Raw genomic sequence first — 25,266 nt, forward strand, 5'->3', positions numbered from 1 at the left:
TTGTATCTTCTCTTGTAATTTCTTGAGTTTTGGAGGTAAGGAGTAGGGTGGCCAATCCAGGATTTTCCTGGTATTGGAAATACCAAATTCTAGGATTGAAAAAATGAGCTAGGATTTGTTTCTCTAGTAGGGAAGAATGTATAAGTATACTAATGAGCTGTGTGTGCCAAATACAACCCCACCTGGTTGGGCCCCAGTGCTAAATGTATACAGATAATAAAGACAATTTGTTGCAATTTTAGCCCATCCAAGCGATTTTAGCAGGGGTGGATGGCTATCCATAGCAGGACTCTATGGAAAGCCGTCCACCCCGTCACCAGGGTTGCCGACTTTAAGATTCTCCTCTACGGGAGAAGCCCAGAGAGGAGAGTTTCAGAAGCCGCTCAGGGGGCGGGGCTTACGTGTGACATCACTAAGCCCCGCCCCCATGTTGTTAAAGCATCAAATTCACATATCTCCGTGGAGGGGGCGGGGCTAAAATGACGCGATTGTGCCGTTTTAGCTCCGCCCCCTCCTCTGAGACCCGAGGATTGCGGCATTTTAATGCCGCGATCCGGGGGTCGGCGGGGGTCCCCCCTGAATCCGGGAGGGTCGGCAACCCTGCCCCGTCACTCATCTGCTAGTAATACCGCTCATTGCCGGGCAGTACACAACGGGGGTGCTTTTGAGCTGAAAGCACTCTAATGGTAAAACTGAGTTGCTTTGAGCTCAAAATAACAAGTGTGTATTGGCCTTTACTCTTTATTTGGCTATATTGAGTTCACAAACATTTTAATATTAAAATGCATTTCCATATGCAGTTACAATGGCTCCAGCATTTTACTTCCAACAAACATTCTGTGCAACCATAGGGTCCCTTAGTAGGTCGGTTATTGAAACAAGATTTGAGAAAACTCCAGAGGACGACTAATTAAAAACCGAGAGGCTGTGACATTTACATATTTTTTTGCATGGGCCTCTCTGAATCAGGCCCTCAATGTATTGGAAGCTTACGTTCAAGATATACAAAAATGTATAAAAACAAATTAACGGGAAAAAAGTATAGAAGAGAGAAAGCATAACTTTATATTGATCATCTAAACAAGAAGAATAATATTTACACAAACCTTTATTTATTTTGATTTCGAATACGGAGGCACCTCCTTTTGAGTGGTGGCTCCATATCCTCTGTCCCTGTGGTGAGAATGGGAGCTGAGATTATACATGGTGTCAGTGCAGTCTTTTCTGCTGGTTTTGGCACAGGCTGGATAACGCAGCCTGTTTTAGGCAACATCCTTAGAGCATAAGCATGGTCCTCATCTGCAGGGTTGTTTAGATTTGGATCTTGTTTGTCACCAGATGTAAGGGACAAGTCTTCCGCAAGACTCTTCTTGCTAGCTTCTTTCTCTGAGTGACAATTTGAAGCACAGTTGTTTTCTTTAACAGATTCCAACTCGCTTACCACTGGCTCCTTGTCCAGAATTGCCTTTTTTTGCTCATGTAACTTCTCAGAACTTTTAGGAGCCTCTGTGCTCTTTGTACCATTTACAATGACATTGCAAACTGCAGAACTGCTTTCAAATCCTGGCGTGCTGGGAGCCCGAGAGTTTGGACTACAAAAATTAGAGTCATTGCATGGATATATTTTTGTCTCCACTGGGCTACTGCTGTCCATACAGTCACTACCATTGGTTCTCTCTGAGTTACCAAAAGCCAAGTTTACAACACTGATAGGTTCAGATTCAAGTTTTAGATGAGAATTAATAGCTTTATGAATTACGTTGTGAAGTCTAGACCTGTGTGCCACAGTTAAATCTATGACTCCATCCTGTTGGAACTGAAGTATATTAGGGATGCTATGTTTACTATTTTCCGGGCTTGCTGTCCTCATTGTCAAGTCCACTACTTCAGATTTCATATGTTCCGGAACTACTGTAGCCTGGTGAGAAGAGTGCCCTGAACCACCAGGCGAAGAGTCAGAAGTCTTTAAAGACCTTTGTGTAGAATCCCTTGGGTGCAAAGAATTATCCTTTGGCTTTGCTCCCGATGTCTCACTGGATGAGCTTGGAATGATGCTTTCACCATTACTGGAAAAGTCCTTTGGGGGTTTGGAATCCATTACATGAGGAATGGGTATGGGAATAGGTATTGGGACTGGTAAAGGAACAATAACAGGGTATGGCACTAAAAGGGTTGGTGGTGGCACTAAAGGGGCAAGAGATGGTAAACCAAAATTTACCATCTGTGGCATATGCATAGGACCATTTGGCATCATGCCCATGGGAGGGAAAGGAAGACTAGGTAGTGGACCTCCAGGTGTATGTGGTGGAAGCAGTCCTGGTGGATTGCCTGGCATTGTAGGTGTAGTTGCTGGGTGAATATGAGGTGATAACATTGGTCTATGCATAGGACTAGATGTAGGACCCATAACTCTGGGGCCACCTGGTGGGTGGCCCATACCAGGAATCATTGGATTGGGCAAAGGACTGTTAGGATTTGAGCCATGGGGGCCTCGTAGAAATGGTGGACGTATTTGTTGTATCATTTGCTGTTCCATGAATATGGGCAGAGGAACTGGTCCTCTGTTTGTCATTATCATAGGTGGACTTCTTGGCGGCATGCCCATGGGAGGCACAATGCTGGCAGGTGGTGGGACTGGAACTGGGGCAATATTTGAATTTTCATTCATGGGAATGGATTTGGGAACTGGTGTTGGAATTTTATTAGCTGAGCTGTTGGCAATATCAGAGGGAGAGGCAGTAGTTGAGGCTGATGATCCAGGACCTTGCATTTGGCCAGCTGCAGACACTGGGGATGGAACCTTTCTACGAGCATCTGTCAGCGGTATATTCCAGGAATCTGGAGTTAGCAGCTGTACCCCTGTGCCTTCTGCTTTATTGTCAACTGGAGGATGTAATGCATTGCACAGTCCAGCTGGAAGGTTGGCTTGTGTTTCTTTGTAAAATATGTCCATTTTATATTGATTTAGACACTTTGCACTGCAGAACTGAAGCCTCCGTTCCCCGTCCCCAAAGTCCAGGTATTCTTTAGTATGTCGTATATGTTTACACCAATCACATACCTAAAATAAAATAGACATAAAAATGTATAAAACTGAGAAGAAATTGATATAAAATCAGGAGAACAATTAATACAATTATCAGACAAGCTAAAGCAAAATCAAATTTGTGTGATTGTGAAACAGAAAAGAAAAAACAAAGAAAATTATTTTATAACTACTTCCACACACGTCAGGTCACTTTAGTTTATCTTAATTCTAAGTGGGAATTCAATTACACATCTTTAATTAGCAGGTGTGAAAATGAGTGGTAGCCTTGAGCTTTAATGCCTGAGGCTACTCAATTAGAGCTCCTTTCTTCTCGGCTGGTAAATTAAATATTTTCAAACATTAACACATATAACTGGAATAAGTTCCTGGACCTATGTGTTACCAGTTTTGTGGCACCCAGGAACAGGCAACCTCTCTAGAATTTAATTTTGGGTCTGCCCAGACCTGGAAAAAATCCCTGTTAACTGCAGCCTGCAGGCTTCCTTTAGGGTTAATTGAATAGTCCCTGGAGATCAATTAGCCCAATGTTTTACCAAGGTAAATTGAATTGCCATTTAATTTGCACCTCTCTCAAGTTATATTCCCTCCTCTAGAAAGAGCAATTCTTCATCCTGTTGTGGATTTTACCTGTCTTTCTCTGTGCTGCTGAGACTCTGTACTGATTATTGTGTTAATACATGTCTGTTTTATTTATGCTTTTATATATATATATATATATATATATATATATATATCAAATAAGAACAAATAACGGTGCGCGAATAGTCAATAAATTGAAAAGGTCTCTGCCAATAAGAGCTCAGTCACATAGGTTTCCACTCAAGGTAAAATTCCGAATATCAGAGGGAACCAATTATCCATGAACAATATTGTCCGTTCATATAGATTGCACTCAGTTCTTTTTGGAAAACCGGCTGCTCCGTTTAACCCACGAGGGGTGTCCTGTATCCCACAGTCAAACAAATCTACAATAGAAAAAACGGGCGCTTCATAGTGCGATTATCAGATGTATAAAAAGTGTTTACTTCTTAAAAAGATATCCACCACAAAGGTCAGGGTGAACGTACCACATGTGGCGGTATACAATCACCGCAGAAGATAAAGCATAAAATTGGTGCACAGCACCGGGTTACCACTGCTGGAGCGGTCTCTCTCGCCTGGGCTCCACAGTCTGAACGTCGCTAGGCCACGCCCCTACGCGTTTCGTCACGTTGGACGAAGTGGGCGTGGCCTAGCGACGTTCAGACTGTGGAGCCCAGGCGAGAGAGACCGCTCCAGCAGTGGTAACCCGGTGCTGTGCACCAATTTTATGCTTTATCTTCTGCGGTGATTGTATACCGCCACATGTGGTACGTTCACCCTGACCTTTGTGGTGGATATCTTTTTAAGAAGTAAACACTTTTTATACATCTGATAATCGCACTATGAAGCGCCCGTTTTTTCTATTGTAGATATATATATATATATATATACATCCTTTGTTATTCGGCACTCCGGACAAATAGTAGATACCATGGTGCCTTCCCAATGTAATGAAATGCTGGATGGAGACCCCCAGGCTTTTGGCAGAGCCTAAGGGGAATAAGGCGGCACTCCACGGATTTGTAGAAAAAAGTTTTTTATATTATCAAGGTGAATGTCACATAAACATCATCGACGTTTCAAGGCCGATGGCCTTTTCATCAGGATATGCGACAAAGGTGCATAAAGTGCTGTGCAAAAAATAAAAAATAAATACAATTTTATGCACAGCACTTTATGCACCTTTGTCGCATAGCCTTTGCCTTGAAATGTCGATGATGTTTATGTGACATTCACCTTGATAATATAAAACACCTTTTTCTACAAATCCGTGGAGTGCCGCCTTATTTCCCTTAGGCTCTGCCAAAAGCCTGGGGGTCTCCATCCAATATGTAGTAGTAGTAGTACGTTTATTTATAAGGCGCCACAAAGTGTCCGCAGCGCCGTACATAGCAAACAAAAACATATATATATATATATATACTCCACAGAGGTACCGCACTCCAGCCGATTTTCAAACAAATTTATTGCAGACAATGCAGACAGCAACGTTTCAATACAACCAAGTCGAGCCTGACGATAATACTTGGTTGTATTGAAACGTTGCTGTCTGCATTGTCTGCAATAAATTTGTTTGAAAATCGGCTGGAGTGCGGTACCTCTGTGGAGTATAGTTTGCTGTTTGCCGTATGGGCACCCGCCGGAGCTTTCTTCTCAAGTGGCTGTGCCGGATCCCCTGCTGTACTATATATATATATATATGAAATGGGGGTTATCGGGGTGAGCTATAACTGGTACCACCTAGCCAATCAGTACAGATAGTCCATCAACTTTTACTGTACACTTAGGCTCTTACTAACAGGAGAGTCATATCGGAGGGGCAGCTAATCTTTAATCATGATTAGCGCACAATGGAGGTTACCCGATTTGTTAATTATTTATATATATCTAAAGGTGCCCATACACGTTACAATTATTGTGTACAATATTGTATACAATATCGCATCTCATCGCATCTCGGTTTTGCGATGAGATCAGATGAGATGAGATCTATTACAAAAAGTATGTGCTGCACGTACTTTTTGTACTAGATCTCATCTCATCTTATCGCAAAACCGAGATGCGATGAGATGCGATATTGTATACAATATTGTATACAATAACTGTAACGTGTATGGGCTCCTTTAGACTTTATAGTAAGAAACCCCTATATACAATAAATAAGAAAAAAATCAGACAGTAAAATTTACTGTGCTCTAATCATACATAGAATTCATATTCATTTGTATTATTTACATCGCAAAACACACAGATTAGAATTAATAGTAAACCATTTGCATGGTGCTACCAGTGAGTAATTTTCTAATGAAGTGTCCTTAACCCCTTCCCGACATTTGACGTACATTTACGTCATGGTCGGGAAGCACTTCCCGACACATGGCGTAAATGTACGTCATGGATTTAAACTGTCACCGCGTCTATAGACGCGGTGACAGTTTCAACATGTCTGCTGTCCCTGACAGCAGACATGTCCGTGCATGCCCAGGGGGGGCTGCGATGCCGCCCCCCCGTCGGCGATCGCTGTGATTGGCTGTTCAGTGTGAACAGCCAATTACAGCGTTTTCCTGTGTCACCGGCGAATAACGTTCGCCGGTGACACGGGATCAGAGGTGATTGGTGCTGTAAAGTACAGCACCAATCACCGCGGGGTGTAAGGGTGACACTGGTGTCACCCCACCTCACCCCGCCCGCCCCCAAAGGCCGTGATTGGTCCGTCGGACCGACGGACCAATCACAGCCAAGGAGGGGGATTTAAACTAACGGTGACTGCACTGCAGACGCCATTCCGGTCTGGAATAGCGTGCAGTGCGGTCACCGTACCCCCCTGCCGCCATACTGACCAGAACCTTGCTCCATACTTGCTCCATACTTACCTGATCGCTGCTTCATCACTGCTTCCTGGATCCTGTTGCTACTTGTGCCTTCCTGTGAAATTGTGCTGCTGCAGTGTACTAGCTAGATAGAGAGATAGATAGAGAGATAGAGAGAGATAGAGAGATAGAGAGAGATAGAGAGAGATAGAGAGAGATAGAGAGAGAGATAGTGTCAGAGAGTGCTATATTTTGTGCTGCTGCAGTGTGATATAGTTATAGATAGAGAGAGAGAGATAGAGAGAGAGAGATAGATAGAGAGGCCTAGTGACAGAGTGCTATATTTTGTGCTGCTGCAGTGTGATAGTTATAGAGAGATAGAGAGAGATAGAGAGAGAGAGATAGAGAGAGAGATAGTGTCAGAGAGTGCTATATTTTGTGCTGCTGCAGTGTGATATAGTTATAGATAGAGAGAGAGAGATAGAGAGAGAGAGAGATAGATAGAGAGGCCTAGTGACAGAGTGCTATATTTTGTGCTGCTGCAGTGTGATAGTTATAGAGAGATAGAGAGAGATAGAGAGAGAGAGATAGAGAGAGATAGTGACAGATTGTGCTATATATTTTTTATATAACTGACTGCTGCCCCCTCCTTTTGTGCTGATCAGTATAAATTAACTGATCAGCAACTTTTTGGGGGCGCAGGTTTTTTTTAATATATAGATATACCTGTCAGTGCTGCTGCTGCAGTGTCATAGAGTGATAGATAGTGAGAGATAGAGAGATAGAGAGAGATAGTGACAGAGAGTGATAGAGAGTGCTAAATTTTGTGTCTGCTGCCCCCGCCTTTTGTGCTGATCACTATATCTGAGGTGATCAGCAACTTTTTTGGGGGTACAGAGGTTTTTTTTTTTTTATATATACCTGTCAGTTGCACCAAAGGTTGTGCACCTGCTGCACCTCACTGGTAATCAGTGTCGCATCACTGATCACCTTTTTTTTTTGTGTGTGTGCTGTGGGGTCTTTTTTTAATTTTTTTTTTACACACACTGTGATTTTGTGGGTGTCCTGTGGCCGCTGTGCGCTGATCAGTGACGTACATCACTGATCATCTTTTTCGGCACAGGGTTGATCTATTTTTTTTTTTTTTTGTTTAAATTCCTGTTGCCTTTGAGCGCTGTTCAGTGACAGACGTTACTGACCAACATCTGTGCTCAATTTTTGGCGCAGGACCTTTTTTTTTTTTTTTAACCCCTTAAATTTTTTATTTTTAACCCCTTCATTTTTTTTTTTTTTATTGGTATAAAGTATTTTTTTTTTTCTGCACCACATACACACTACACACTACATACCCCCCGGATTGAAATAAAGTTTGTACCCCCCCCTACACTATACACGTGTTGAAACATTTCACTACCAGTAACACAAAAATAAAAATGGCATCCCAAATGTCCTCCCAAATGTCCTCCCAAATGTCCTCCCAGTCATCCAGGAGAATGTATTCAGTGGAGGAGGCATATGCCATGCTTGCTTCTGACTCTGACACAGCCAGTGATGCAAGCGGGGAATTTGAAGGATTCGCCTTAAGCTCCTCTTCCTCCTCTGGTGATGAGGGACCCCCTCAAAGACGCCCCGTAGAGCAGCTGAGACCCCCCCCCCCCAATAATTGATCTCGTATGGACCCCACCACCAGACAATTTTGAGCCCCAGGTTCCTGAGTTTTTGGCCATGCCAGGAATCCAATTTGATTCCACAGGTCTCAGAGAAATTGACTTTTTCAAATTATTTTTCTCTGATGATTTTATAAATTTAATGGTGGACCAAACTAATTTATATGCCCAGCAGTTTATTGCTCAAAACCCCACGTCATCATTTGCTAGGTGGACCCCTGTAGATGCAGTAGAGATGATGACGTTTTGGGGTCTGGTGTTTCATATGGGCATAGTAAAAAAGCCAGAAATTAGGCAATATTGGAGTACAGATGTTCTGTACAGTACTCCATTTTACCGTATGGCCATGACCCGGACTCGATTTGAGACAATTCTTAAATTTATACATTACACCGATAATGCACAGTGCCCACCCAGAGATGATCCCACCTTTGACCGGCTATTCAAAGTCAGGCCGGTCATTGATCATTTCAGTGCCAAATTTGAAGAGGTGTACATCCCTGAAAAATTTATTTGTATCGACGAGTCCCTTATACATTTTAAAGGAAGGGTTAAATTCCGCCAGTACCTTCCCAGTAAGAGGGCAAGGTATGGCATAAAAATGTATAAACTGTGTGAAAGCACCTCAGGGTACACCCACAGGTTTAGGGTTTATGAAGGGAAGGATTCAAGAATTGAACCGCCAGAATGCCCCCCCTCCCTCGTAGGTGTTAGTGGGAAAATTGTCTGGGATTTAGTGCACCCCTTCCTGGATAAAGGTTATCACCTCTATGTGGATAACTTTTACACCAGCATCCCCCTGTTTAAGGCCCTTGGTTCAAGAGGTACAGCAGCTTGCGGTACTGTGCGCAAGAACCAAAGAGGCCTCCCAAAAACGCACATTGCCCAAGTAATGAGAAGGGGTGAAAGCAGGGGAATATGCAACGAAAATACAGATGGGTCACGGTCCATCCTTGCTGGCGGGTCGCCAGAACGTATGCGCTGGCGACCCGCCAGCAGCCTCGCCAGCGAGGAGACTGAGACGCGCGTGCGTCTCACGCGCACGCGCGTCTCAGTCTCCGTCGCTAGCGTGGCGGAAACCCTGTCCGTCTCCGCCTCAGGGAGACGGACGGGGTTAGGGGGGGGTTAGGGGGGATGCGGGCAGGCGGCGGGGACCCCGGGTTACCGCCGGCAAGCCGGCGGGGACCCGGGGAAACGTTTGGAAGCGCCGTCGGAAGGGGCCGCGCGCGCCTCTCGTGCGCGCGCGCCCCCTTCTCACGATCGCCATGGCGCTGGCGGGGGATGGCGGCTGGCGACGCCAGCGCCATCCCCCGCAAAGATGGACCGTGACCCATCTGTATGTTGTTGGTCAAATATAAGGACAAGAGGGATGTCCTTATACTGACAACAATTCACGGAGACAGTACCACCTCCGTCCCTGTACGAGGTACCAGTACCCACACCTCAAAACCTAATTGTATCCTGGATTACAATAGGTACATGGGCGGAGTGGATCTTTCAGATCAGGTACTGAAGCCGTACAGTGCCCTGCGGAAAACAAAAATCTGGTACAAGAAGGTGGCCGTGTATATCATCCAGATGGCACTGTATAACGCTTACGTGCTATTCCGTTCTACCGGCCAGAGGGGGACATTTATGCACTTTCAAGAGGAAGTCATAAAGGGCCTAATATTTGGGAACCAGCAGGCAGAGGGCCCCAGTACTTCTAGTACTGGCCCCCGTATTGTACCAGGGCAGCATTTTCCTGATGAAATCCCCTCCACTGGAAAAAAGGGCAGGACACAAAAAAGGTGCAAAGTTTGCTATAAAAAGGGAATAAGAAAGCAAACTATTTTCCAGTGTGACACTTGCCCCGACAAACCCGGCCTATGTATAAAGGAGTGTTTTAAAATATACCACACATCTATGGAATATTAGGTTCATAATTTCACCGTGCTTCGGGGGTCTTGCTAATGCCACATAGCACCCACCATTCATTCCACCAGAATCTGAGCCGCAAAATCCAAAAATCACTCCTTCCCTTCTGAGTCCTGCCATGCACCCAACTGGTATTTTTTGGTCACATGTGAGGCATTGCCGTACTCGGGAGAAATTGGGGCACAGATTTTGGGGTGCTTTGTCTCCTTCATTCCTTGTGAAAATGAAAAATTTTGAGCCAGAACTGCATTTTTGTGTAAAAAAATGTAATTTTTCATGTTCACTGCCCACTTGTATCAAAATTGGTGAAACCCCTGGGGGTTTGAAATGTACACTATACCCCTAGATGAATTCCCTGAGGGGTGTAGTTTGCAAAATGGGGTCACTTGTGGGGGGGTTCCACTGTATTGGTGCTTTGGGGGTCTTGCTAATGCGACATAGCACCCACCATCATTCCACCAGAATTTGTGCTGCAAAATCCAAATATCACTCCTTCCCTTCTGAGTCCTGCCACTTTTTGGTCACACATGAGGCATTGCCGTACTCGGGAGAAATTGGGGCACAGATTCTGGGGTGCTTTGTCTCCTTCATTCCTTCTGAAAATGAAAAATTTTGAGCCAGAACTGCATTTTTGTGTAAAAAAATGTAATTTTTCATTTTCACTGCCCACTTGTATCAAAATTGGTGAAACCCCTGGGGGTTTGAAATGTACACTATACCCCTAGATGAATTCCCTGAGGGGTGTAGTTTGCAAAATGGGGTGACTTGTGGGGGGGTTCCACTGTATTGGTGCAACATAGCACCCACCATTCATTCCACCAGAATCTGTGCTGCAAAATCCAAAAATCACTCCTTCCCTTCTGAGTCCTGCCATGCACCCAACTGGTATTTTTTGGTCACATGTGAGGCATTGCCGTACTCGGGAGAAATTGGGGCACAGATTTTGGGGTGCTTTTTCTCCTTCATACCTTCTGAAAATGAAAAATTTTGAGCCAGAACTGCATTTTTGTGTAAAAAATGTAATTTTTCTTTTTCACTGCCCACTTGTATCAAAATTGGTGAAACCCCTGGGGGTTTGAAATGTACACTATACCCCTAGATGAATTCCCTGAGGGGTGTAGTTTGCAAAATGGGGTCACTTGTGGGGGGGTTCCACTGTATTGGTGCTTGGGGGGTCTTGCTAATGCGACATAGCACCCACCAAAATTCCACCAGAATCTGAGCTGCAAAATCCAAAAATCACTCCTTCCCTTTTGAGTCCTGCCATGCACCCAACTGGTATTTTTTGGTCACATGTGAGGCATTGCCGTACTCGGGAGAAATTGGGGCACAGATTTTGGGGTGCTTTTTCTCCTTCATACCTTCTGAAAATGAAAAATTTTGAGCCAGAACTGCATTTTTGTGTAAAAAATGTAATTTTTCATGTTCACTGCCCACTTGTATCAAAATTGGTGAAACCCCTGGGGGTTTGAAATGTACACTATACCCCTAGATGAATTCCCTGAGGGGTGTAGTTTGCAAAATGGGGTCACTTGTGGGGGGGTTCCACTGTATTGGTGCTTGGGGGGTCTTGCTAATGCAACATAGCACCCACCAAAATTCCACCAGAATCTGAGCTGCAAAATCCAAAAATCACTCCTTCCCTTCTGAGTCCTGCCATGCACCCAACTGGTATTTTTTGGTCACATGTGAGGCATTGCCGTACTCGGGAGAAATTGGGGCACAGATTTTGGGGTGCTTTGTCTCCTTCATACCTTCTGAAAATGAAAAATTTTGAGCCAGAACTGCATTTTTGTGTAAAAAAATGTAATTTTTCATTTTCACTGCCCACTTGTATCAAAATTGGTGAAACCCCTGGGGGTTTGAAATGTACACTATACCCCTAGATGAATTCCCTGAGGGGTGTAGTTTGCAAAATGGGGTGACTTGTGGGGGGGTTCCACTGTATTGGTGCTTGGGGGGTCTTGCTAATGCGACATAGCACCCACCAAAATTCCACCAGAATCTGAGCCGCAAAATCCAAAAATCACTCCTTCCGTTCTGAGTCCTGCCATGCACCCAACTGGTATTTTTTGGTCACATGTGAGGCATTTCCGTACTCGGGAGAAATTGGGGCACATATTTTGGGGTGCTTTTTCTCCTTCATACCTTCTGAAAATGAAAAATTTTGAGCCAGAACTGTATTTTTGTGTAAAAAAATGTAATTTTTCATTTTCACTGCCCACTTGTATCAAAATTGGTGAAACCCCTGGGGGTTTGAAATGTACACTATACCCCTAGATGAATTCCCTGAGGGGTGTACTTTGCAAAATGGGGTGACTTGTGGGGGGGTTCCACTGTATTGGTGCAACATAGCACCCACCATTCATTCCACCAGAATCTGTGCTGCAAAATCCAAAAATCAATCCTTCCCTTCTGAGTCCTGCCATGCACCCAACTGGTATTTTTTGGTCACATGTGAGGCATTGCCGTACTCGGGAGAAATTGGGGCACAGATTTTGGGGTGCTTTTTCTCCTTCATACCTTCTGAAAATGAAAAATTTTGAGCTAGAACTGCATTTTTGTGTAAAAAAATGTAATTTTTCATTTTCACTGCCCACTTGTATCAAAATTGGTGAAACCCCTGGGGGTTTGAAATGTACACTATACCCCTAGATGAATTCCCTGAGGGGTGTAGTTTGCAAAATGGGGTGACTTGTGGGGGGGTTCCACTGTATTGGTGCTTGGGGGGTCTTGCTAATGCGACATAGCACCCACCAAAATTCCACCAGAATCTGAGCTGCAAAATCCAAAAATCACTCCTTCCCTTCTGAGTCCTGCCATGCACCCAACTGGTATTTTTTGGTCACATGTGAGGCATTGCCGTACTCGGGAGAAATTGGGGCACAGATTTTGGGGTGCTTTGTCTCCTTCATACCTTCTGAAAATGACAAATTTGGAGCCAGAACTGCATTTTTGTGTAAAAAAAATAATTTTTCATTTTCACTGCCCAGTTGTACCACAATTGGTGAAACCCCTGGGGGTTTGAAATGTACACTATACCCCTAGATGAATTCCCTGAGGGGTGTAGTTTGCAAAATGGGGTCACTTGTGGGGGGGTTCCTAACTTTTAGCATCTTATGGTGCCTTGAAACCTACATGGTGCCTAAAAAATAATCTCATAAAAAGGAGGCTCCAAAATCAAGTAGGTGCTCCTTCTATTATGAAGCCTGTGGTTTGGTCACCGTGCACACTAGGGCCACATATAGGATATTTATGAAAACAAAAGAATTGGGGGAATCAATTTTTAGTCACATTTCTCTAGTAAAATGTACTGTGTTCCTTATAAAAATTTATTAAAATTGCAAATCTGCAAAAAAAAAGAAATTTTGAAATTTCACCTACACTTTGTTTTAATTCCTGTGAAACACCTAAAGGGTTAACAAACTTCCAAAATGCTGTTTTGAATACTGTGAGGGGTGCAGTTTTTGAAATGGCATCATTTATGGGGGTGTCTCACATACAAGTCCCTCAAAGTCACATCAGAACTGAACTGGTCCCTAAAAAAATCAGTGTTTGAAATTTTCTTGAAAATTTGAGAATTTGCTATTCATATTGTAAGCCTCCTAGTGTCCCAAAAAATTAAAAGGAAGTTGAAATAATGATGTCAACATAAAGTAGACATATGGTCTATGTTAGTTATTCACTATTTTGAGTGGTAAGATTATTTGTCTCACAAGCAGAAAATTTAACATTTTGCAAATCGCTAAATTTTCCATTTTTTCACGATATTTTGGTATTTTTCACAAAAAAACACAGACTGTATCGACCCAAATTTACCACTAATTTGAAGTACAATGTGTCACGAAAAAACAATCTCAAAACCACTGGGATAAGTAAAAGCAAAAAAAAGTTATCCCCACTTAAGTGAGACATGTCAGATTTGAAAAAAAGGGCTCTGTCAGGAACGCAAAAACTGGCTCTGTCAGGAAGGGGTTAAGACATGGGAGTATTGTTGTTATATTCAGCAAAATAAAGCTCTTAAGAGCACGTCAATTTTGCAAAACAATTTTCAAATGTAAAACACCATTAACAAAATAATTTTTGTTGCCAAGTTCCAAAAACCTAATACATAGACAGGGCATATTATTAATAGTCCCTCTGAAGTCTAGTGTTGGAATTCTAAAGTTCACAATTTGACAGATTAACTAAAACTATGGTAAAATGTATAAATGTTAAAATGATTTATTCAGCCAAAGTGTAACATTATGGGCCAAATGTAATAGGGTGAGAGTTTCAGAAAGTGAGAGATTTTGGGAGAGTTTTCCCATTTTTTTAAAGCAGCAATCAATTACATGGCAAAATCAACCTGGTTTTGCAGTGTAATTGATTGCTGCTTTAAAAAAATGGGAAAACTCTCCCAAAATCTCTCACTTTCTGAAACTCTCACCCTATTACATTTGGCCCAAAGTGTATATAAATAAATAAACAGTTTACATTCAAGATGGGTAGCTAAGATTCCTGAATAGCCTGTGGATGGGTTTATTGTGTGTACATTAAATATGGTTGCTTAGGGGTAAATGTATCACATCTTCTAAACAGTGGAGAAATGTACACATAAACAAACCGCCCATAGGAAAAAATGAGCATCTAGCTATCATCAATCAAGTACATTTAATAAAATGATAGGTAGAAGCTGTTTGGATGCTATGGGAAATGTCTCTGCTCTTTAGAAGGTTTGATACATTTCCCTCCTTTGACCCTAAAGTTTGCAAATGTTGGGCTACAGCTTTTACAACTGTTGAGCGAATGGTATGGATGTTGACTTACCAGTAAAATTTATTTTTTACCCAAAACATGGGTGTCAAGTCTAACATATTGGTGGTTTTCACCAAGGACCCATGGAAGGGGTTTTTGGCTTTGCTGCCTCCAACATGCATTTCATAGCCCTCTGACTGGGTTCCTATGTAAGGGGCATGTGAATATTCAAGGTACTCAATGGATGAAGCAGGCCTAAACAGTAAGACGTAGCACCTACCAGACATAGTACCTCAGCTATCCAGGGGAACCAGTCCCATTAACATAGTACTTCAGCTACCAATGTCACGGATAAAGTACCTGAGTTTCGGGGAAACCAGTAACACTGATATAGTACCTAAGCTGTCCAGGGAAACAAGTAACACTGACATACTGTGGTATCTCAGCTGTCCAAGGGAACCAGATATCAGAGACAAGTTCTGTGCCAAGGGTTAACAGTTAGTCCTATAAGTTGTAGTACTGTATTTAAAAATAAGGTTTGATTATTAATTAAAACTTTAAAAAAATACTCTTTTTTTTTAATAAGAAAAATCTGCCATGGGACTATGCAAAAGTGAGGTGTACCTCATTAAAGAGGTTGTCACATGGTGCAATATAAGAGCGATGTAATGTATGCATCTTAACCTGAATGACCTCTGTGACCAGCTATACCCCATTGCTGTCAACACTCTCAAGCCCTTTTAATATAACTGCCACCTAATTATCATTTAAGATCTCTTTAAAAAAACAAAAAAAAAAAACATTTTCCATAATAAGATCAACCCAACTTTACTTTAAAACCATAATTTTAGTCCCCATTCATTGCTTTTGAGAAATTATTGTGATTTCATTAACACATTATTTCTCAATACCATCCGTTCTCACAGATGGCTAATGCATGATCTACAATTCAAATTTGATTCTTGTTTGCACTAATGCCTTTCATTTGTATGGCATTTTGATCTAGAATTAATATGGGTTCTCTTGTCATAGCTATAAACAGATAAACAGATGTCAGCAGTTCTTCTGATGCCTTCATTTTTGGACTGGATCCTTTACCCATCCATGATGTAAATGTATGTACTTTCACTTCCAATTATTCATAAACCATTGCCAGATCTAAGTATCAGAATTGTGAGAAAATATAATATCATAAACTATGACTGTTCAATATAAAGTATTTTAAAATGCTCTTTTTAAAATGCTCTTTCTTTATATCTACTGATAAAATATATAAATCAATTTTAACACTAACGCTAATATATAAACAATTTTAGGGGTTATAATATATATATATATATATATATATATATATATATATATATATATATATATATACATACATTATATACAACTCCATACACCCAATTAATGCAGTTTACTGTCAGCTATGGACAAGTTACTGTTACAATCATCAGTGGGGACTGAATAATTCAAGACAGCACAGACAATATAAAAAATTTTTTATTTAGAATTGTAGTCTTACAATTCTGCCTCCTTCAGCAAGCCATGTATATATCAAACCTTTGAGAGAGATAAACTACACATCAGCTCCTGACATTTTTCAAACACAGAATGTCAGATGAACCTGATTGTGTTTTACTTTAGCTCTCTCCAAGTCATACATTTCCGCCACAATAGTTTGTATTTGTATTGCACCTAATTTCTACCTTACAATATATGTGCTCTGCACTGGGCTTGTCTTAGCTGTTCTTCTACAAATCATGTTCCCCATTGGCAGAACTGAGAGGAGTATTTTATATTGCACACTGTGTCAGCCGCTCAGACAGGCAGTGTCTCCAGTGGCTCAGTTACCGCGGTAATGGGAGACGCCGGGCAGAAACGCCTTCTAGCAGCTGCACTCAACAGGTCCAGGGGGCTAGCTTGATTCTCTGCAGGTGATTGGTCATCTGAGCCCTTTTAAGGGTCTCAATCCAGCACAGCCCTACCGGTGATAGTTTAACCATTTTGGTAGTCATTTGCCCTCCTGTTGGTAGAAATTCCAGCCTGCTTCCAGTCCCGATTCTGGGACACCGTAAGTGCTCCACTTTGAGCCCTGTCATTATTTCTTTCCTTACCTGTTTTCAGCTGTAGTTTGTGGACAGAGTTTTCTATTTCAGTTTGGTCTACATTTGTACCTTCCCTCTGGGATCTCCAGAGGATTGCCACAGGTCTATACTACATTTTGTTTACTTTTCACCCATGCAGGATGACTTCCTGGGTACAGAAGTTATCCATCTCTTTGTGTAATTTGCCATGTTTTTGTGTGGTGTGTATTGTGCGTTCTTGTAGTGTCTGTTGTATTTGCAACTGGGTCACCCTTGGTTTGCAATGAGGTAGCTCATATTTGCTGCGTTACTCTTTTCCCCCTACGGCTGGCCTGGTGCTGGTAATTAGTTGCTCATTTAGGCAAGCCCTTTTATCCAGTTTCACCTTTTGGCCTATTTCCTTTAAAGATCACTGGTACTTTGTCCCTGTTTAAGACCTGTTGGCACCGGAGTTGGGGCAGACCTAATTTGCCCCTTCAAATGTGGCTATTATAGGTGAAGTCCTAGTTGTTGCAGGTGCCAGCCATCCTTCAGCGGAGGCTAACATAGGCAGAGTAGGGTTCACTGTGGCCATCCTAAACAGCGGTCATAGCTGTGGGTTCACATCCAAATACATAACACACTAAGCTTAGAGCCGATTGCCCATTAAGAGATAAAAAGGTTTAAATATGTGGTTAATTTAAATATTAATAGCTGAAATATAACTGAATATTACTGGTACAATTTACATAAGACCCCCAGAACATCAGTAAGGGTCTTCTGCTTAACACAACCACCTGTTAGGGAGCCAATATGCAGACAGTGAGTGTGGACATTAACCATTAGTGTATATCCAGAAAAGCAGCAAAATACTAAGGGTTTGGTGATAGTCAAGTGAGGGGTGAATACATACTGGAGATCTGCACCACATTAGATTGCAATTGCAATGGTTAAACACAATGGCTCCTGCTGTTCAGAATAGATATCCACAGCAAGGGGGAAATACATAGCCACTAATTATTAGAGCAGCAGTAGTAATAAAGTATGAAGAATAAATTGCAGTTGGAGTTTGCAGCTGAGAGATATGTCCACTTTGTGCAGAAATCCAGTATAGAAATATCCGTAGTAATTAACCAACAACACAGAGATGGAATTCACAGCAGTAATAAATGCATAGTTCTCACAGCACATACTTTGAACAACAGAGGCTATGCTTGGTAGTTCAGGTACTTAGCTAAAAAGTCACTTCAGGAAACACAGCTAGGATTACAAGAACTGTTAAAAGGAACAGGAACTAACAAGGCTTCCAAAATGAAACATCACAGTGTGGAGCTAAATGCCATTAACAACCAATCAGCAGCCCACAGAGAGCCCAGCCTCCTACTAACAAAGTATCTAAGGCAGCTAAGCAGCTTCACGTAGGCAAAGCATTGTCCTGGTGACTAAGCAACAGCCAAAACCACAATCCTTAGTTTCCGACATAATGCGGCTTCCTGTTCGCATGGCAATGTACGGTACACGCTACAAAGATGACCCACCAAAAGTACACTGTGAGAGTACAAACAAGGTATTCTAAGTAAATTCTCTCACACACTTCAGTTGCTACAAAAGCAGCCAGTATTTACCCTGTGCACGGTAAATACTGGCTGCTTTATACACTGCCAATTTAATTTAAATTTGAACACACACACGCCACCGAAATTTAAATCTCGGTGCATGTTACTTCTGACCCACCTGCAGTGCGAGGCAGTTTTACCCATTTGCGTGTTTTTTTGCTGAATCAATCTCATTTTCTGAATAAAGAGGCCTATTTAAAATAAATACAGTTTATTAGACAAAACAAAAAGACTAATGGTGTCTTCCGAATATTCTGAAAAATACAAGGTTTCATTTGTGTTGGTGCTGCATAAAAATATTACTGATATTGAGCACAAATGTTGAATAATAGGCTAAGGGCCTCATTCAGGTTCATTCGCAAAGCACATGCGGTTTGTTAATGGACAAAACCATGTGCAAAGAGAGTTAGATTTGGGTGTTATTTTGTTTCTTTGTGGGGTAAATACTGGCTGCTTTATTTTTACACTGCCATATAGATATCAGTTTAAAGTACACACCCCACCCAAATCTAACTACTCTGCACATGTTACATCTGCCCCACCTGCAGTGCACATGGTGCTACAGAACAATACAAAAACAAAAATTCCTTGGATCAGCCAATAGATGTAGTTGCAGGCTTTTTAACTGTTATCTGGAAGGATAGACAAAGGATAAAGGCACCCTGTAGTGTATTATAAGGAGGACAATTGTAAAGAATACAAAAATAGTAAGAAACAATGCATTAACTTTGGAAAATATACACAGGTGCAGGGCTTAAAGTGATCTTGGAGAGGTTGTGGAACTCATCCCACTCTTAGTTGGGGCTCTGGTCAGTGCCAAGAATTTTGGCACCCCCCTATACATTTCTACCCTATTGCACACACTTTATAAAGGAACAGTGGTCTTATAAGGAAGGGGTGTGGTTACACAATAGTATCCCCAATTCAAATGATGCTACACTGTTACACATTAGACAACATAAAGTGCCCTAGATTTATATAACAGTAGTGCACCTTATTCACTTTATGACACACAGTAGTGCCCCTTATTCACATTACATCACTTATTAGTGCCCTTTATTCATGTTAGGAAACACAATAGTACTCATTTTACATGTATGCCACACAGTAGTATCACTTATACACAATGCCCACAGTAAAAGTCCATGGAGAAGGAAGTAGCTGCAACAGGGGTTTCTGTTGGAATTACTGTGCAGGGCTTTGGTGATGGTGGAACTAGTTTCCCCTACCATTAGAGGTGGTGGAACTCATTTCCACCCAGTTCCCCGACCCCCCCCCCCCCCCCCCCCCCACACACACACACTTTCACCCCTGCACAGGTGTATATAAGTAAAAATGTGTATCATTAGATTATTGACTCCGCTGAAGTGCCACAGTCTTTGCTATCTTCCTCAAACATACTGGTGCCCTATTTCCGAAGCTTTCTTTGGGAAGGAAGAGGACCGAGTGGCTAAAATACCCATGATGCTTGCATCTGAGCAGGAGATTGCAATGACTCAGGCAGTGCCCCTTTTCTATCGTCTGTACAGGCCTTGGCACCATATTTCTGGGGGTGAAGGGGTCCATGCAAACATTGTGCGCATAGGCACCCTTATTTCATAAACACCGTATTAAGAATATACATTTTAGAGATATTTTCAATTGAACAGAGGTCAAAAAAAGAGAAAGAAAAATATGGGTATATTGGTGAACTGCCAATAGATCTGTTGAGTTCTGATTCTTATGGGGGCATGACCACACATTTGGATACCTATGAATGCCTGCTGTGAATGTCTGGGCCTCCATATAAGTTATTTTCCACTCCCGAAGGGTCATGGACACGTTATCGTCCTTGTGAATGGTTTTAATGGGTCAGGAATAGTTGTTCTAGCAAATGTTTTACTTATTTTTTCTTATTTTCAGGAATTAGGAGAAAAAGATACTTCTCTGGACATCTGATCATTGTTGTATAGTGCAAACTGCCTCAAGTTCACATCAAGATCTATTAAAGCAGTGGTGTCATACTCATGGCCCTCCAGCTGTTGTGGAACTACACGTCCCAGCATGCCCTGCCGCAGTTTTAGCAGTCCATTATATAAAATCTGTGGCAGGGCATGCTGGGACGTGTAGTTCTACAACAGCTGGAGGGCCATGAGTTTGACACCACTGTATTAAAGGATGGAACATCCCTATAAGAAAAGCAAACTTTGTAATACATCAGTGAGAATCTGATACCCATTGCTGTGCCAAAGAATTGTTCATAATTGTCATCATTTTGTAATATGAACTGGGCAACATTTACAGAAATCATTACGTCTGGTACATCACTTGTAAAGTACATAATATGATTAACAGTTTCATATATATTTGACAGATTCCGGAGTTGTTTGATGCTGAAATTTAAAAGATCAATTATAGATGAACCCAATTTATTGTTACTAATGAGATCATTTATGACATTCCTCATATTGCATCATGTACCTCTTTGTATTCAAAATGATCCAGTTCTTCTTTACTACATAATTGCTTTTATTTTGGCAGTGGCTATAGCTTTATACTGTCTGTGTGAACTCTACCAGTTTTCCAGAAGCATTTGCGGCGGAAGTGCAGAAAGCCTTTCGTATTGCAGATTTTTGTTCCAGCGTCTAGAGGCTGAAACTCAAATCCACGCTACATGCTGTCTGCAGGCTTATCACAGGCTGCAATTAAATAGCCCCGGAACTGTTAGCACAGATAACTGAAACCGGCCCTGAGTGTGTGCAGTGTACCTATTTTTAGAACAAATATTAAGAGCAAGGAAAAGTCAGTTTTAGACATTTAATATAATGCATCAAGCTCATGCGTTAAATAATGATATATATGATTTTTATTATTATTATTATTATTATTCGGCTTTATTTATATGACCTTCTATTATGTTGGTTTTTCAAATGTTATTACTAATGCCCTTTGGTGTGCTGGGGGTTAAATCCCCCTCCCTTGCAGCACCTGGGGGGCATTACTAGTTTGATTGAGCAGCTCTCACCACTGTTTTTATTTCTAAGATGCCAGAAGTGTTCTTCAGCACCTACCAAAGTGCATAAACAAATAATTACACAATCATCATTAACGACACGAGAGAGCATACATTGTTAAAGATATTGAGTGTCCACACTAGACGATATTGTGAACAATATCACTCAAAAGCCTCTTTCTCATATGCTTAACAATATCGCCTAGTGTGTATGGGGTACTTGGGGAAAGAAAACTGGTTTTACTGTAGTTATATGTAAATATATAAAAGAAAGCATTTCTTTAATTATTTTGAAATGTAATTTATATTTATTTATATTTTGTGAACCTGATTGGTTAAAAAGACCCAGGGAGAAACTAACCCCTGTGGTATTGTGTGTGTTGAATTAAGATAAAAAGAAGTCCTGCAAGCCACAGAATGTGTACATGGTCTGTTCTCCTAAAGCGTGGAACTGTTGTTGAGCAAAACAATTGGTGCCCCCCCTATCTTCAACGGTCTATCACACACCCCCTTGTTGCCGCTCCCACCATCTCTGAAACTGTGATTCCCTTTGATCGCCGTTTGTCCACTCGCACATGCCCGTTCCAGCGCGGCTGCATGCTCATAAGTGCAGAAAGTGATGAATAGTGATTTACACACTTCAGTTATGATCTCTGAATCAGACCCTTAAGCTGGCCATACACCTACATGTATTGTAAGATTTTTTGAGCAAATAAACATAATGTTTTGAAGTCGGCACTTTCTTCATCCTGTGACTTCCAGGAATACAACAAACATAGTCCTGTTTTACAACTGTATTGGGTGAGACCAGTATCTCCAAGCTTTGCCTCTGTCAAGCTGTCGATACAGGACCTGGTCAATGGTCAGTGACCAGCGTTGTCAACCAATGTCACTCAGGAGGTGTGTCAGCAGCATGTCGACACATACACAGCAGTAAGTGGTATTCAGGAGCCGGTTGTAGAAGCCTGGGCAGTAATGTGGTTCCAAGTGCCACATGATAGGAGCCCGGTGGTGGCAGAAACATACCTGACCAATGTACAGTGGTGGAGATCTGTAACAGGTGGTTATATATACAGGGCCGTCTTAACAGCAGTGTGGGCCTCTGGGCAAAGCAATGCACTGGGGCCATTACCCATTCTCCCCTCCTAGGGGTGGGGGTGCTATCAGTAGCAGCTTTGATGTCCCACGGGTGGCAGGGGGTGCTCTATCTTCCACTTAACATGTAGGACCTGGAGCAGTAACTTCTGCTAATTACTCCTTTACTACACAGGTGGTGGGAGGGTGAACACTAACGTGTGGAAGGGGGCACTGAGCTGAATGAAGGGTCCCTTGTAAATGACTTTCAGGGAGGTAGGGGGTGTTTTATACGCAGGGGAGGGTTGGATAATGGAGTGGGCTTAATATTCGTCATTTTCCAGTGGAAGGGCAGCATGTTTGACTGCAGATATTGCCATTATCTGGAAATAGATTTCTTAGCCTTCAATAGTATAAAAACCTAGAGTCCCAACTTTCAGAAGGTGCTGGGGACTTGGGAATCAGAGATCAGGAGCCAGAGCAATCCATTGACAATAATATAAACCTGTACACCAGACAATTGGAGCTGGAGCAGGGACCGGCTGCTGGAAAGCTGATATCTCTGGTTCTGGGCATGATAAAGACAAGCCGCTAGTGTCAACAGAAAGGGAAGAGTCCCAGCTTTTGGAATATACTCTTAGCAAAACTCTAAGTCAGAGAGAACCTGAGAAATATGACTAAGAAGTGCAATTAACAGGTCGGATGTGGACTGCTGCTTTGAAGTTGGATATCTCCTGTTCCCCAGGGCCGATTTTCAAAATTCTGGTATCCCTGGAAAAATGGGATCCTTAGCTATCAGCATACACACACCCCACAGCCTATAACCCCAATCCCCCACACACACATTGCAGTCTATTTTTGGCGCACACTGTTCCCATTTTGAGGGGGGCCCCAAAGCATATTTTCGCACCTGGGTCCACAATGCGCTAGTTCCGCCTCTGGTGCAGGGGGTGTGGTACAAACAGGCACCCGAGTCATAAGGGCCCATACTGTTTCCACTAAACCCACTGACTATACTTCCTGCCACTGCTGCAGATAACACAGGGAAAATGGCGCTGGTGCCATATTCAGAAAGATAGGCACACTTGTGTTAGGCATGGGCAGCTTAACTTCCCTTTATAACAAGTAAAGAGATGACATTTTAAGTATGCAGATTACTATACTATACATGTACTAATCTAATCATAATTTTTTCATTTAATTCATCTATTTATTTGACCGATTCATAGAAATACAATGATAAAAAAAAGTTAAGTCTCATTGTGTTGTCTGCTGTTTATATTTCAATGGCATTGTGCCCGTCTACTACTTAAAAGCTGAATGAGTTTGAGCTTATTCAACTTCTTTCCTGTGAAACATTGCACGCCAGTAAACCACATTAAAGACATGGCATCAGCAGAAATATAATAATAATAATAGTCTCTATTTACTGTGAAAAGCAAAGCCAGGTTTTATGAATCTGATCACTTTGTCAGTAAGTGTTTCATTTAGTTATAACTTAATGGAATCCCTACACAACAGAATTAAATATTTAAATATAGTGTAATTTTTTATGTCAAGCAGATGTGTATGAGTTGTCTGCATTTCTTAAAAGGAGATGGATGCATTAAAGGTAAATGGCAGCTAAAACCTTGAAAACTGACGCATTTTGACTGCATTCCTATATGTGCACACACGCACTCTACACACACACTCTACACACACACATAATTGAGAACTGATTGCAAAGATTTTTTTTTTAGCAAATGGACAAAACCGTGTTGCACTGCAGGTGGGGCATATTTAATATGTGCAGAGAGAGAGAGATTTGGGTGGGGTGTGTTCAGACTTAAATCTAAATTGCAGTGTAAAAATAAAGCAGCCAGGGTTTACCCTGCACAGAAACAAAAAAGCATCCAAATCTGAAGGCCCCCATACACTGAGCCGATTTGGTCCAATATCGGCCCATTGCGACCAATCAGGCCGTTAAATCGGACCAAATCGGCTGTCCCTGACATGCTGTCAGGTCCGATGCACAGTCCCGTGCGCATCGGACCCAAGCAGGTGGTCGGACCGGCTCGTGCGACCACCCCTCCTGGTGGCGAGACAGGCGGGGAGCAGGGACGCATGCAATCCGTCACAACAAATTGTGATGGATCACATGCGTCCCTGCCGCCCGGGAAGGTCCTGGGCAGCTCGCAGGGTATCGGGTGACCGTACACTGCTGCGAGACATCGCAGCAGTGTATGGGCACCTTGACTCTGTCTGCAGAGGAATTGGGAAGATGTATACTTCCCAGATGGTATTGTGCAAAGAGCAACAATGTACTAAGATGGGATGTCGGAGGAACATGATCATTTGATGAAATTAGCTATTTTATAAAGAAAAACAACAATATCATTGATGCTGTCCTTCAAAAAAACTACAGTTTAGATTTGTTTATTTTATTTGGACCACAACTATGCACGCACATCACAGTAGTTCATAGCTGCCTACCCTCCTGCATTCTGCAGGAGACTCCCTGAAATAACAGCAATCTCCCTCTCTCCCTCATTAGTCTAGCAATCTCCCTCATTTCATCTAGCCCACATTAAACTTTTAAATTTTTTGGGGAAAAATGGAATGAGAGATAGATACAGTAACATTGAATTATCATTTACAAGTATATAGTGTATCTTACTAACTGCTTTGGGGCTCATCTATATTTGGAAAGAAGTCATTTTAAAAGATTCCTCTCAGTTGTAGCAGTACACGCCCACGATTCTGGGGTCCACGTT

General features: G+C 42.1%; 1 protein-coding gene across 2 annotated transcripts in view; it reads right to left on the reverse strand.

Moving 5' to 3' along the window:
* Nucleotides 1-25,266, reverse strand: part of SOBP (sine oculis binding protein homolog) — a 162,298-nt gene that overhangs the window by 11,530 nt on the left and 125,502 nt on the right. For both annotated transcript variants that reach the window (XM_083176942.1, XM_083176943.1), the window contains one exon: nucleotides 1,107-3,061. In XM_083176942.1, the coding sequence (XP_083033068.1) occupies nucleotides 1,109-3,061 (1,953 nt within the window). In that variant the 3' untranslated portion in view covers nucleotides 1,107-1,108. The remainder of the gene's footprint in view (nucleotides 1-1,106; nucleotides 3,062-25,266) is intronic.

This window comes from Crinia signifera, chromosome 3, assembly GCF_055691185.1.
Source record: "Crinia signifera chromosome 3, ASM5569118v1, whole genome shotgun sequence".
Lineage (NCBI taxonomy): Eukaryota > Metazoa > Chordata > Amphibia > Anura > Myobatrachidae > Crinia > Crinia signifera.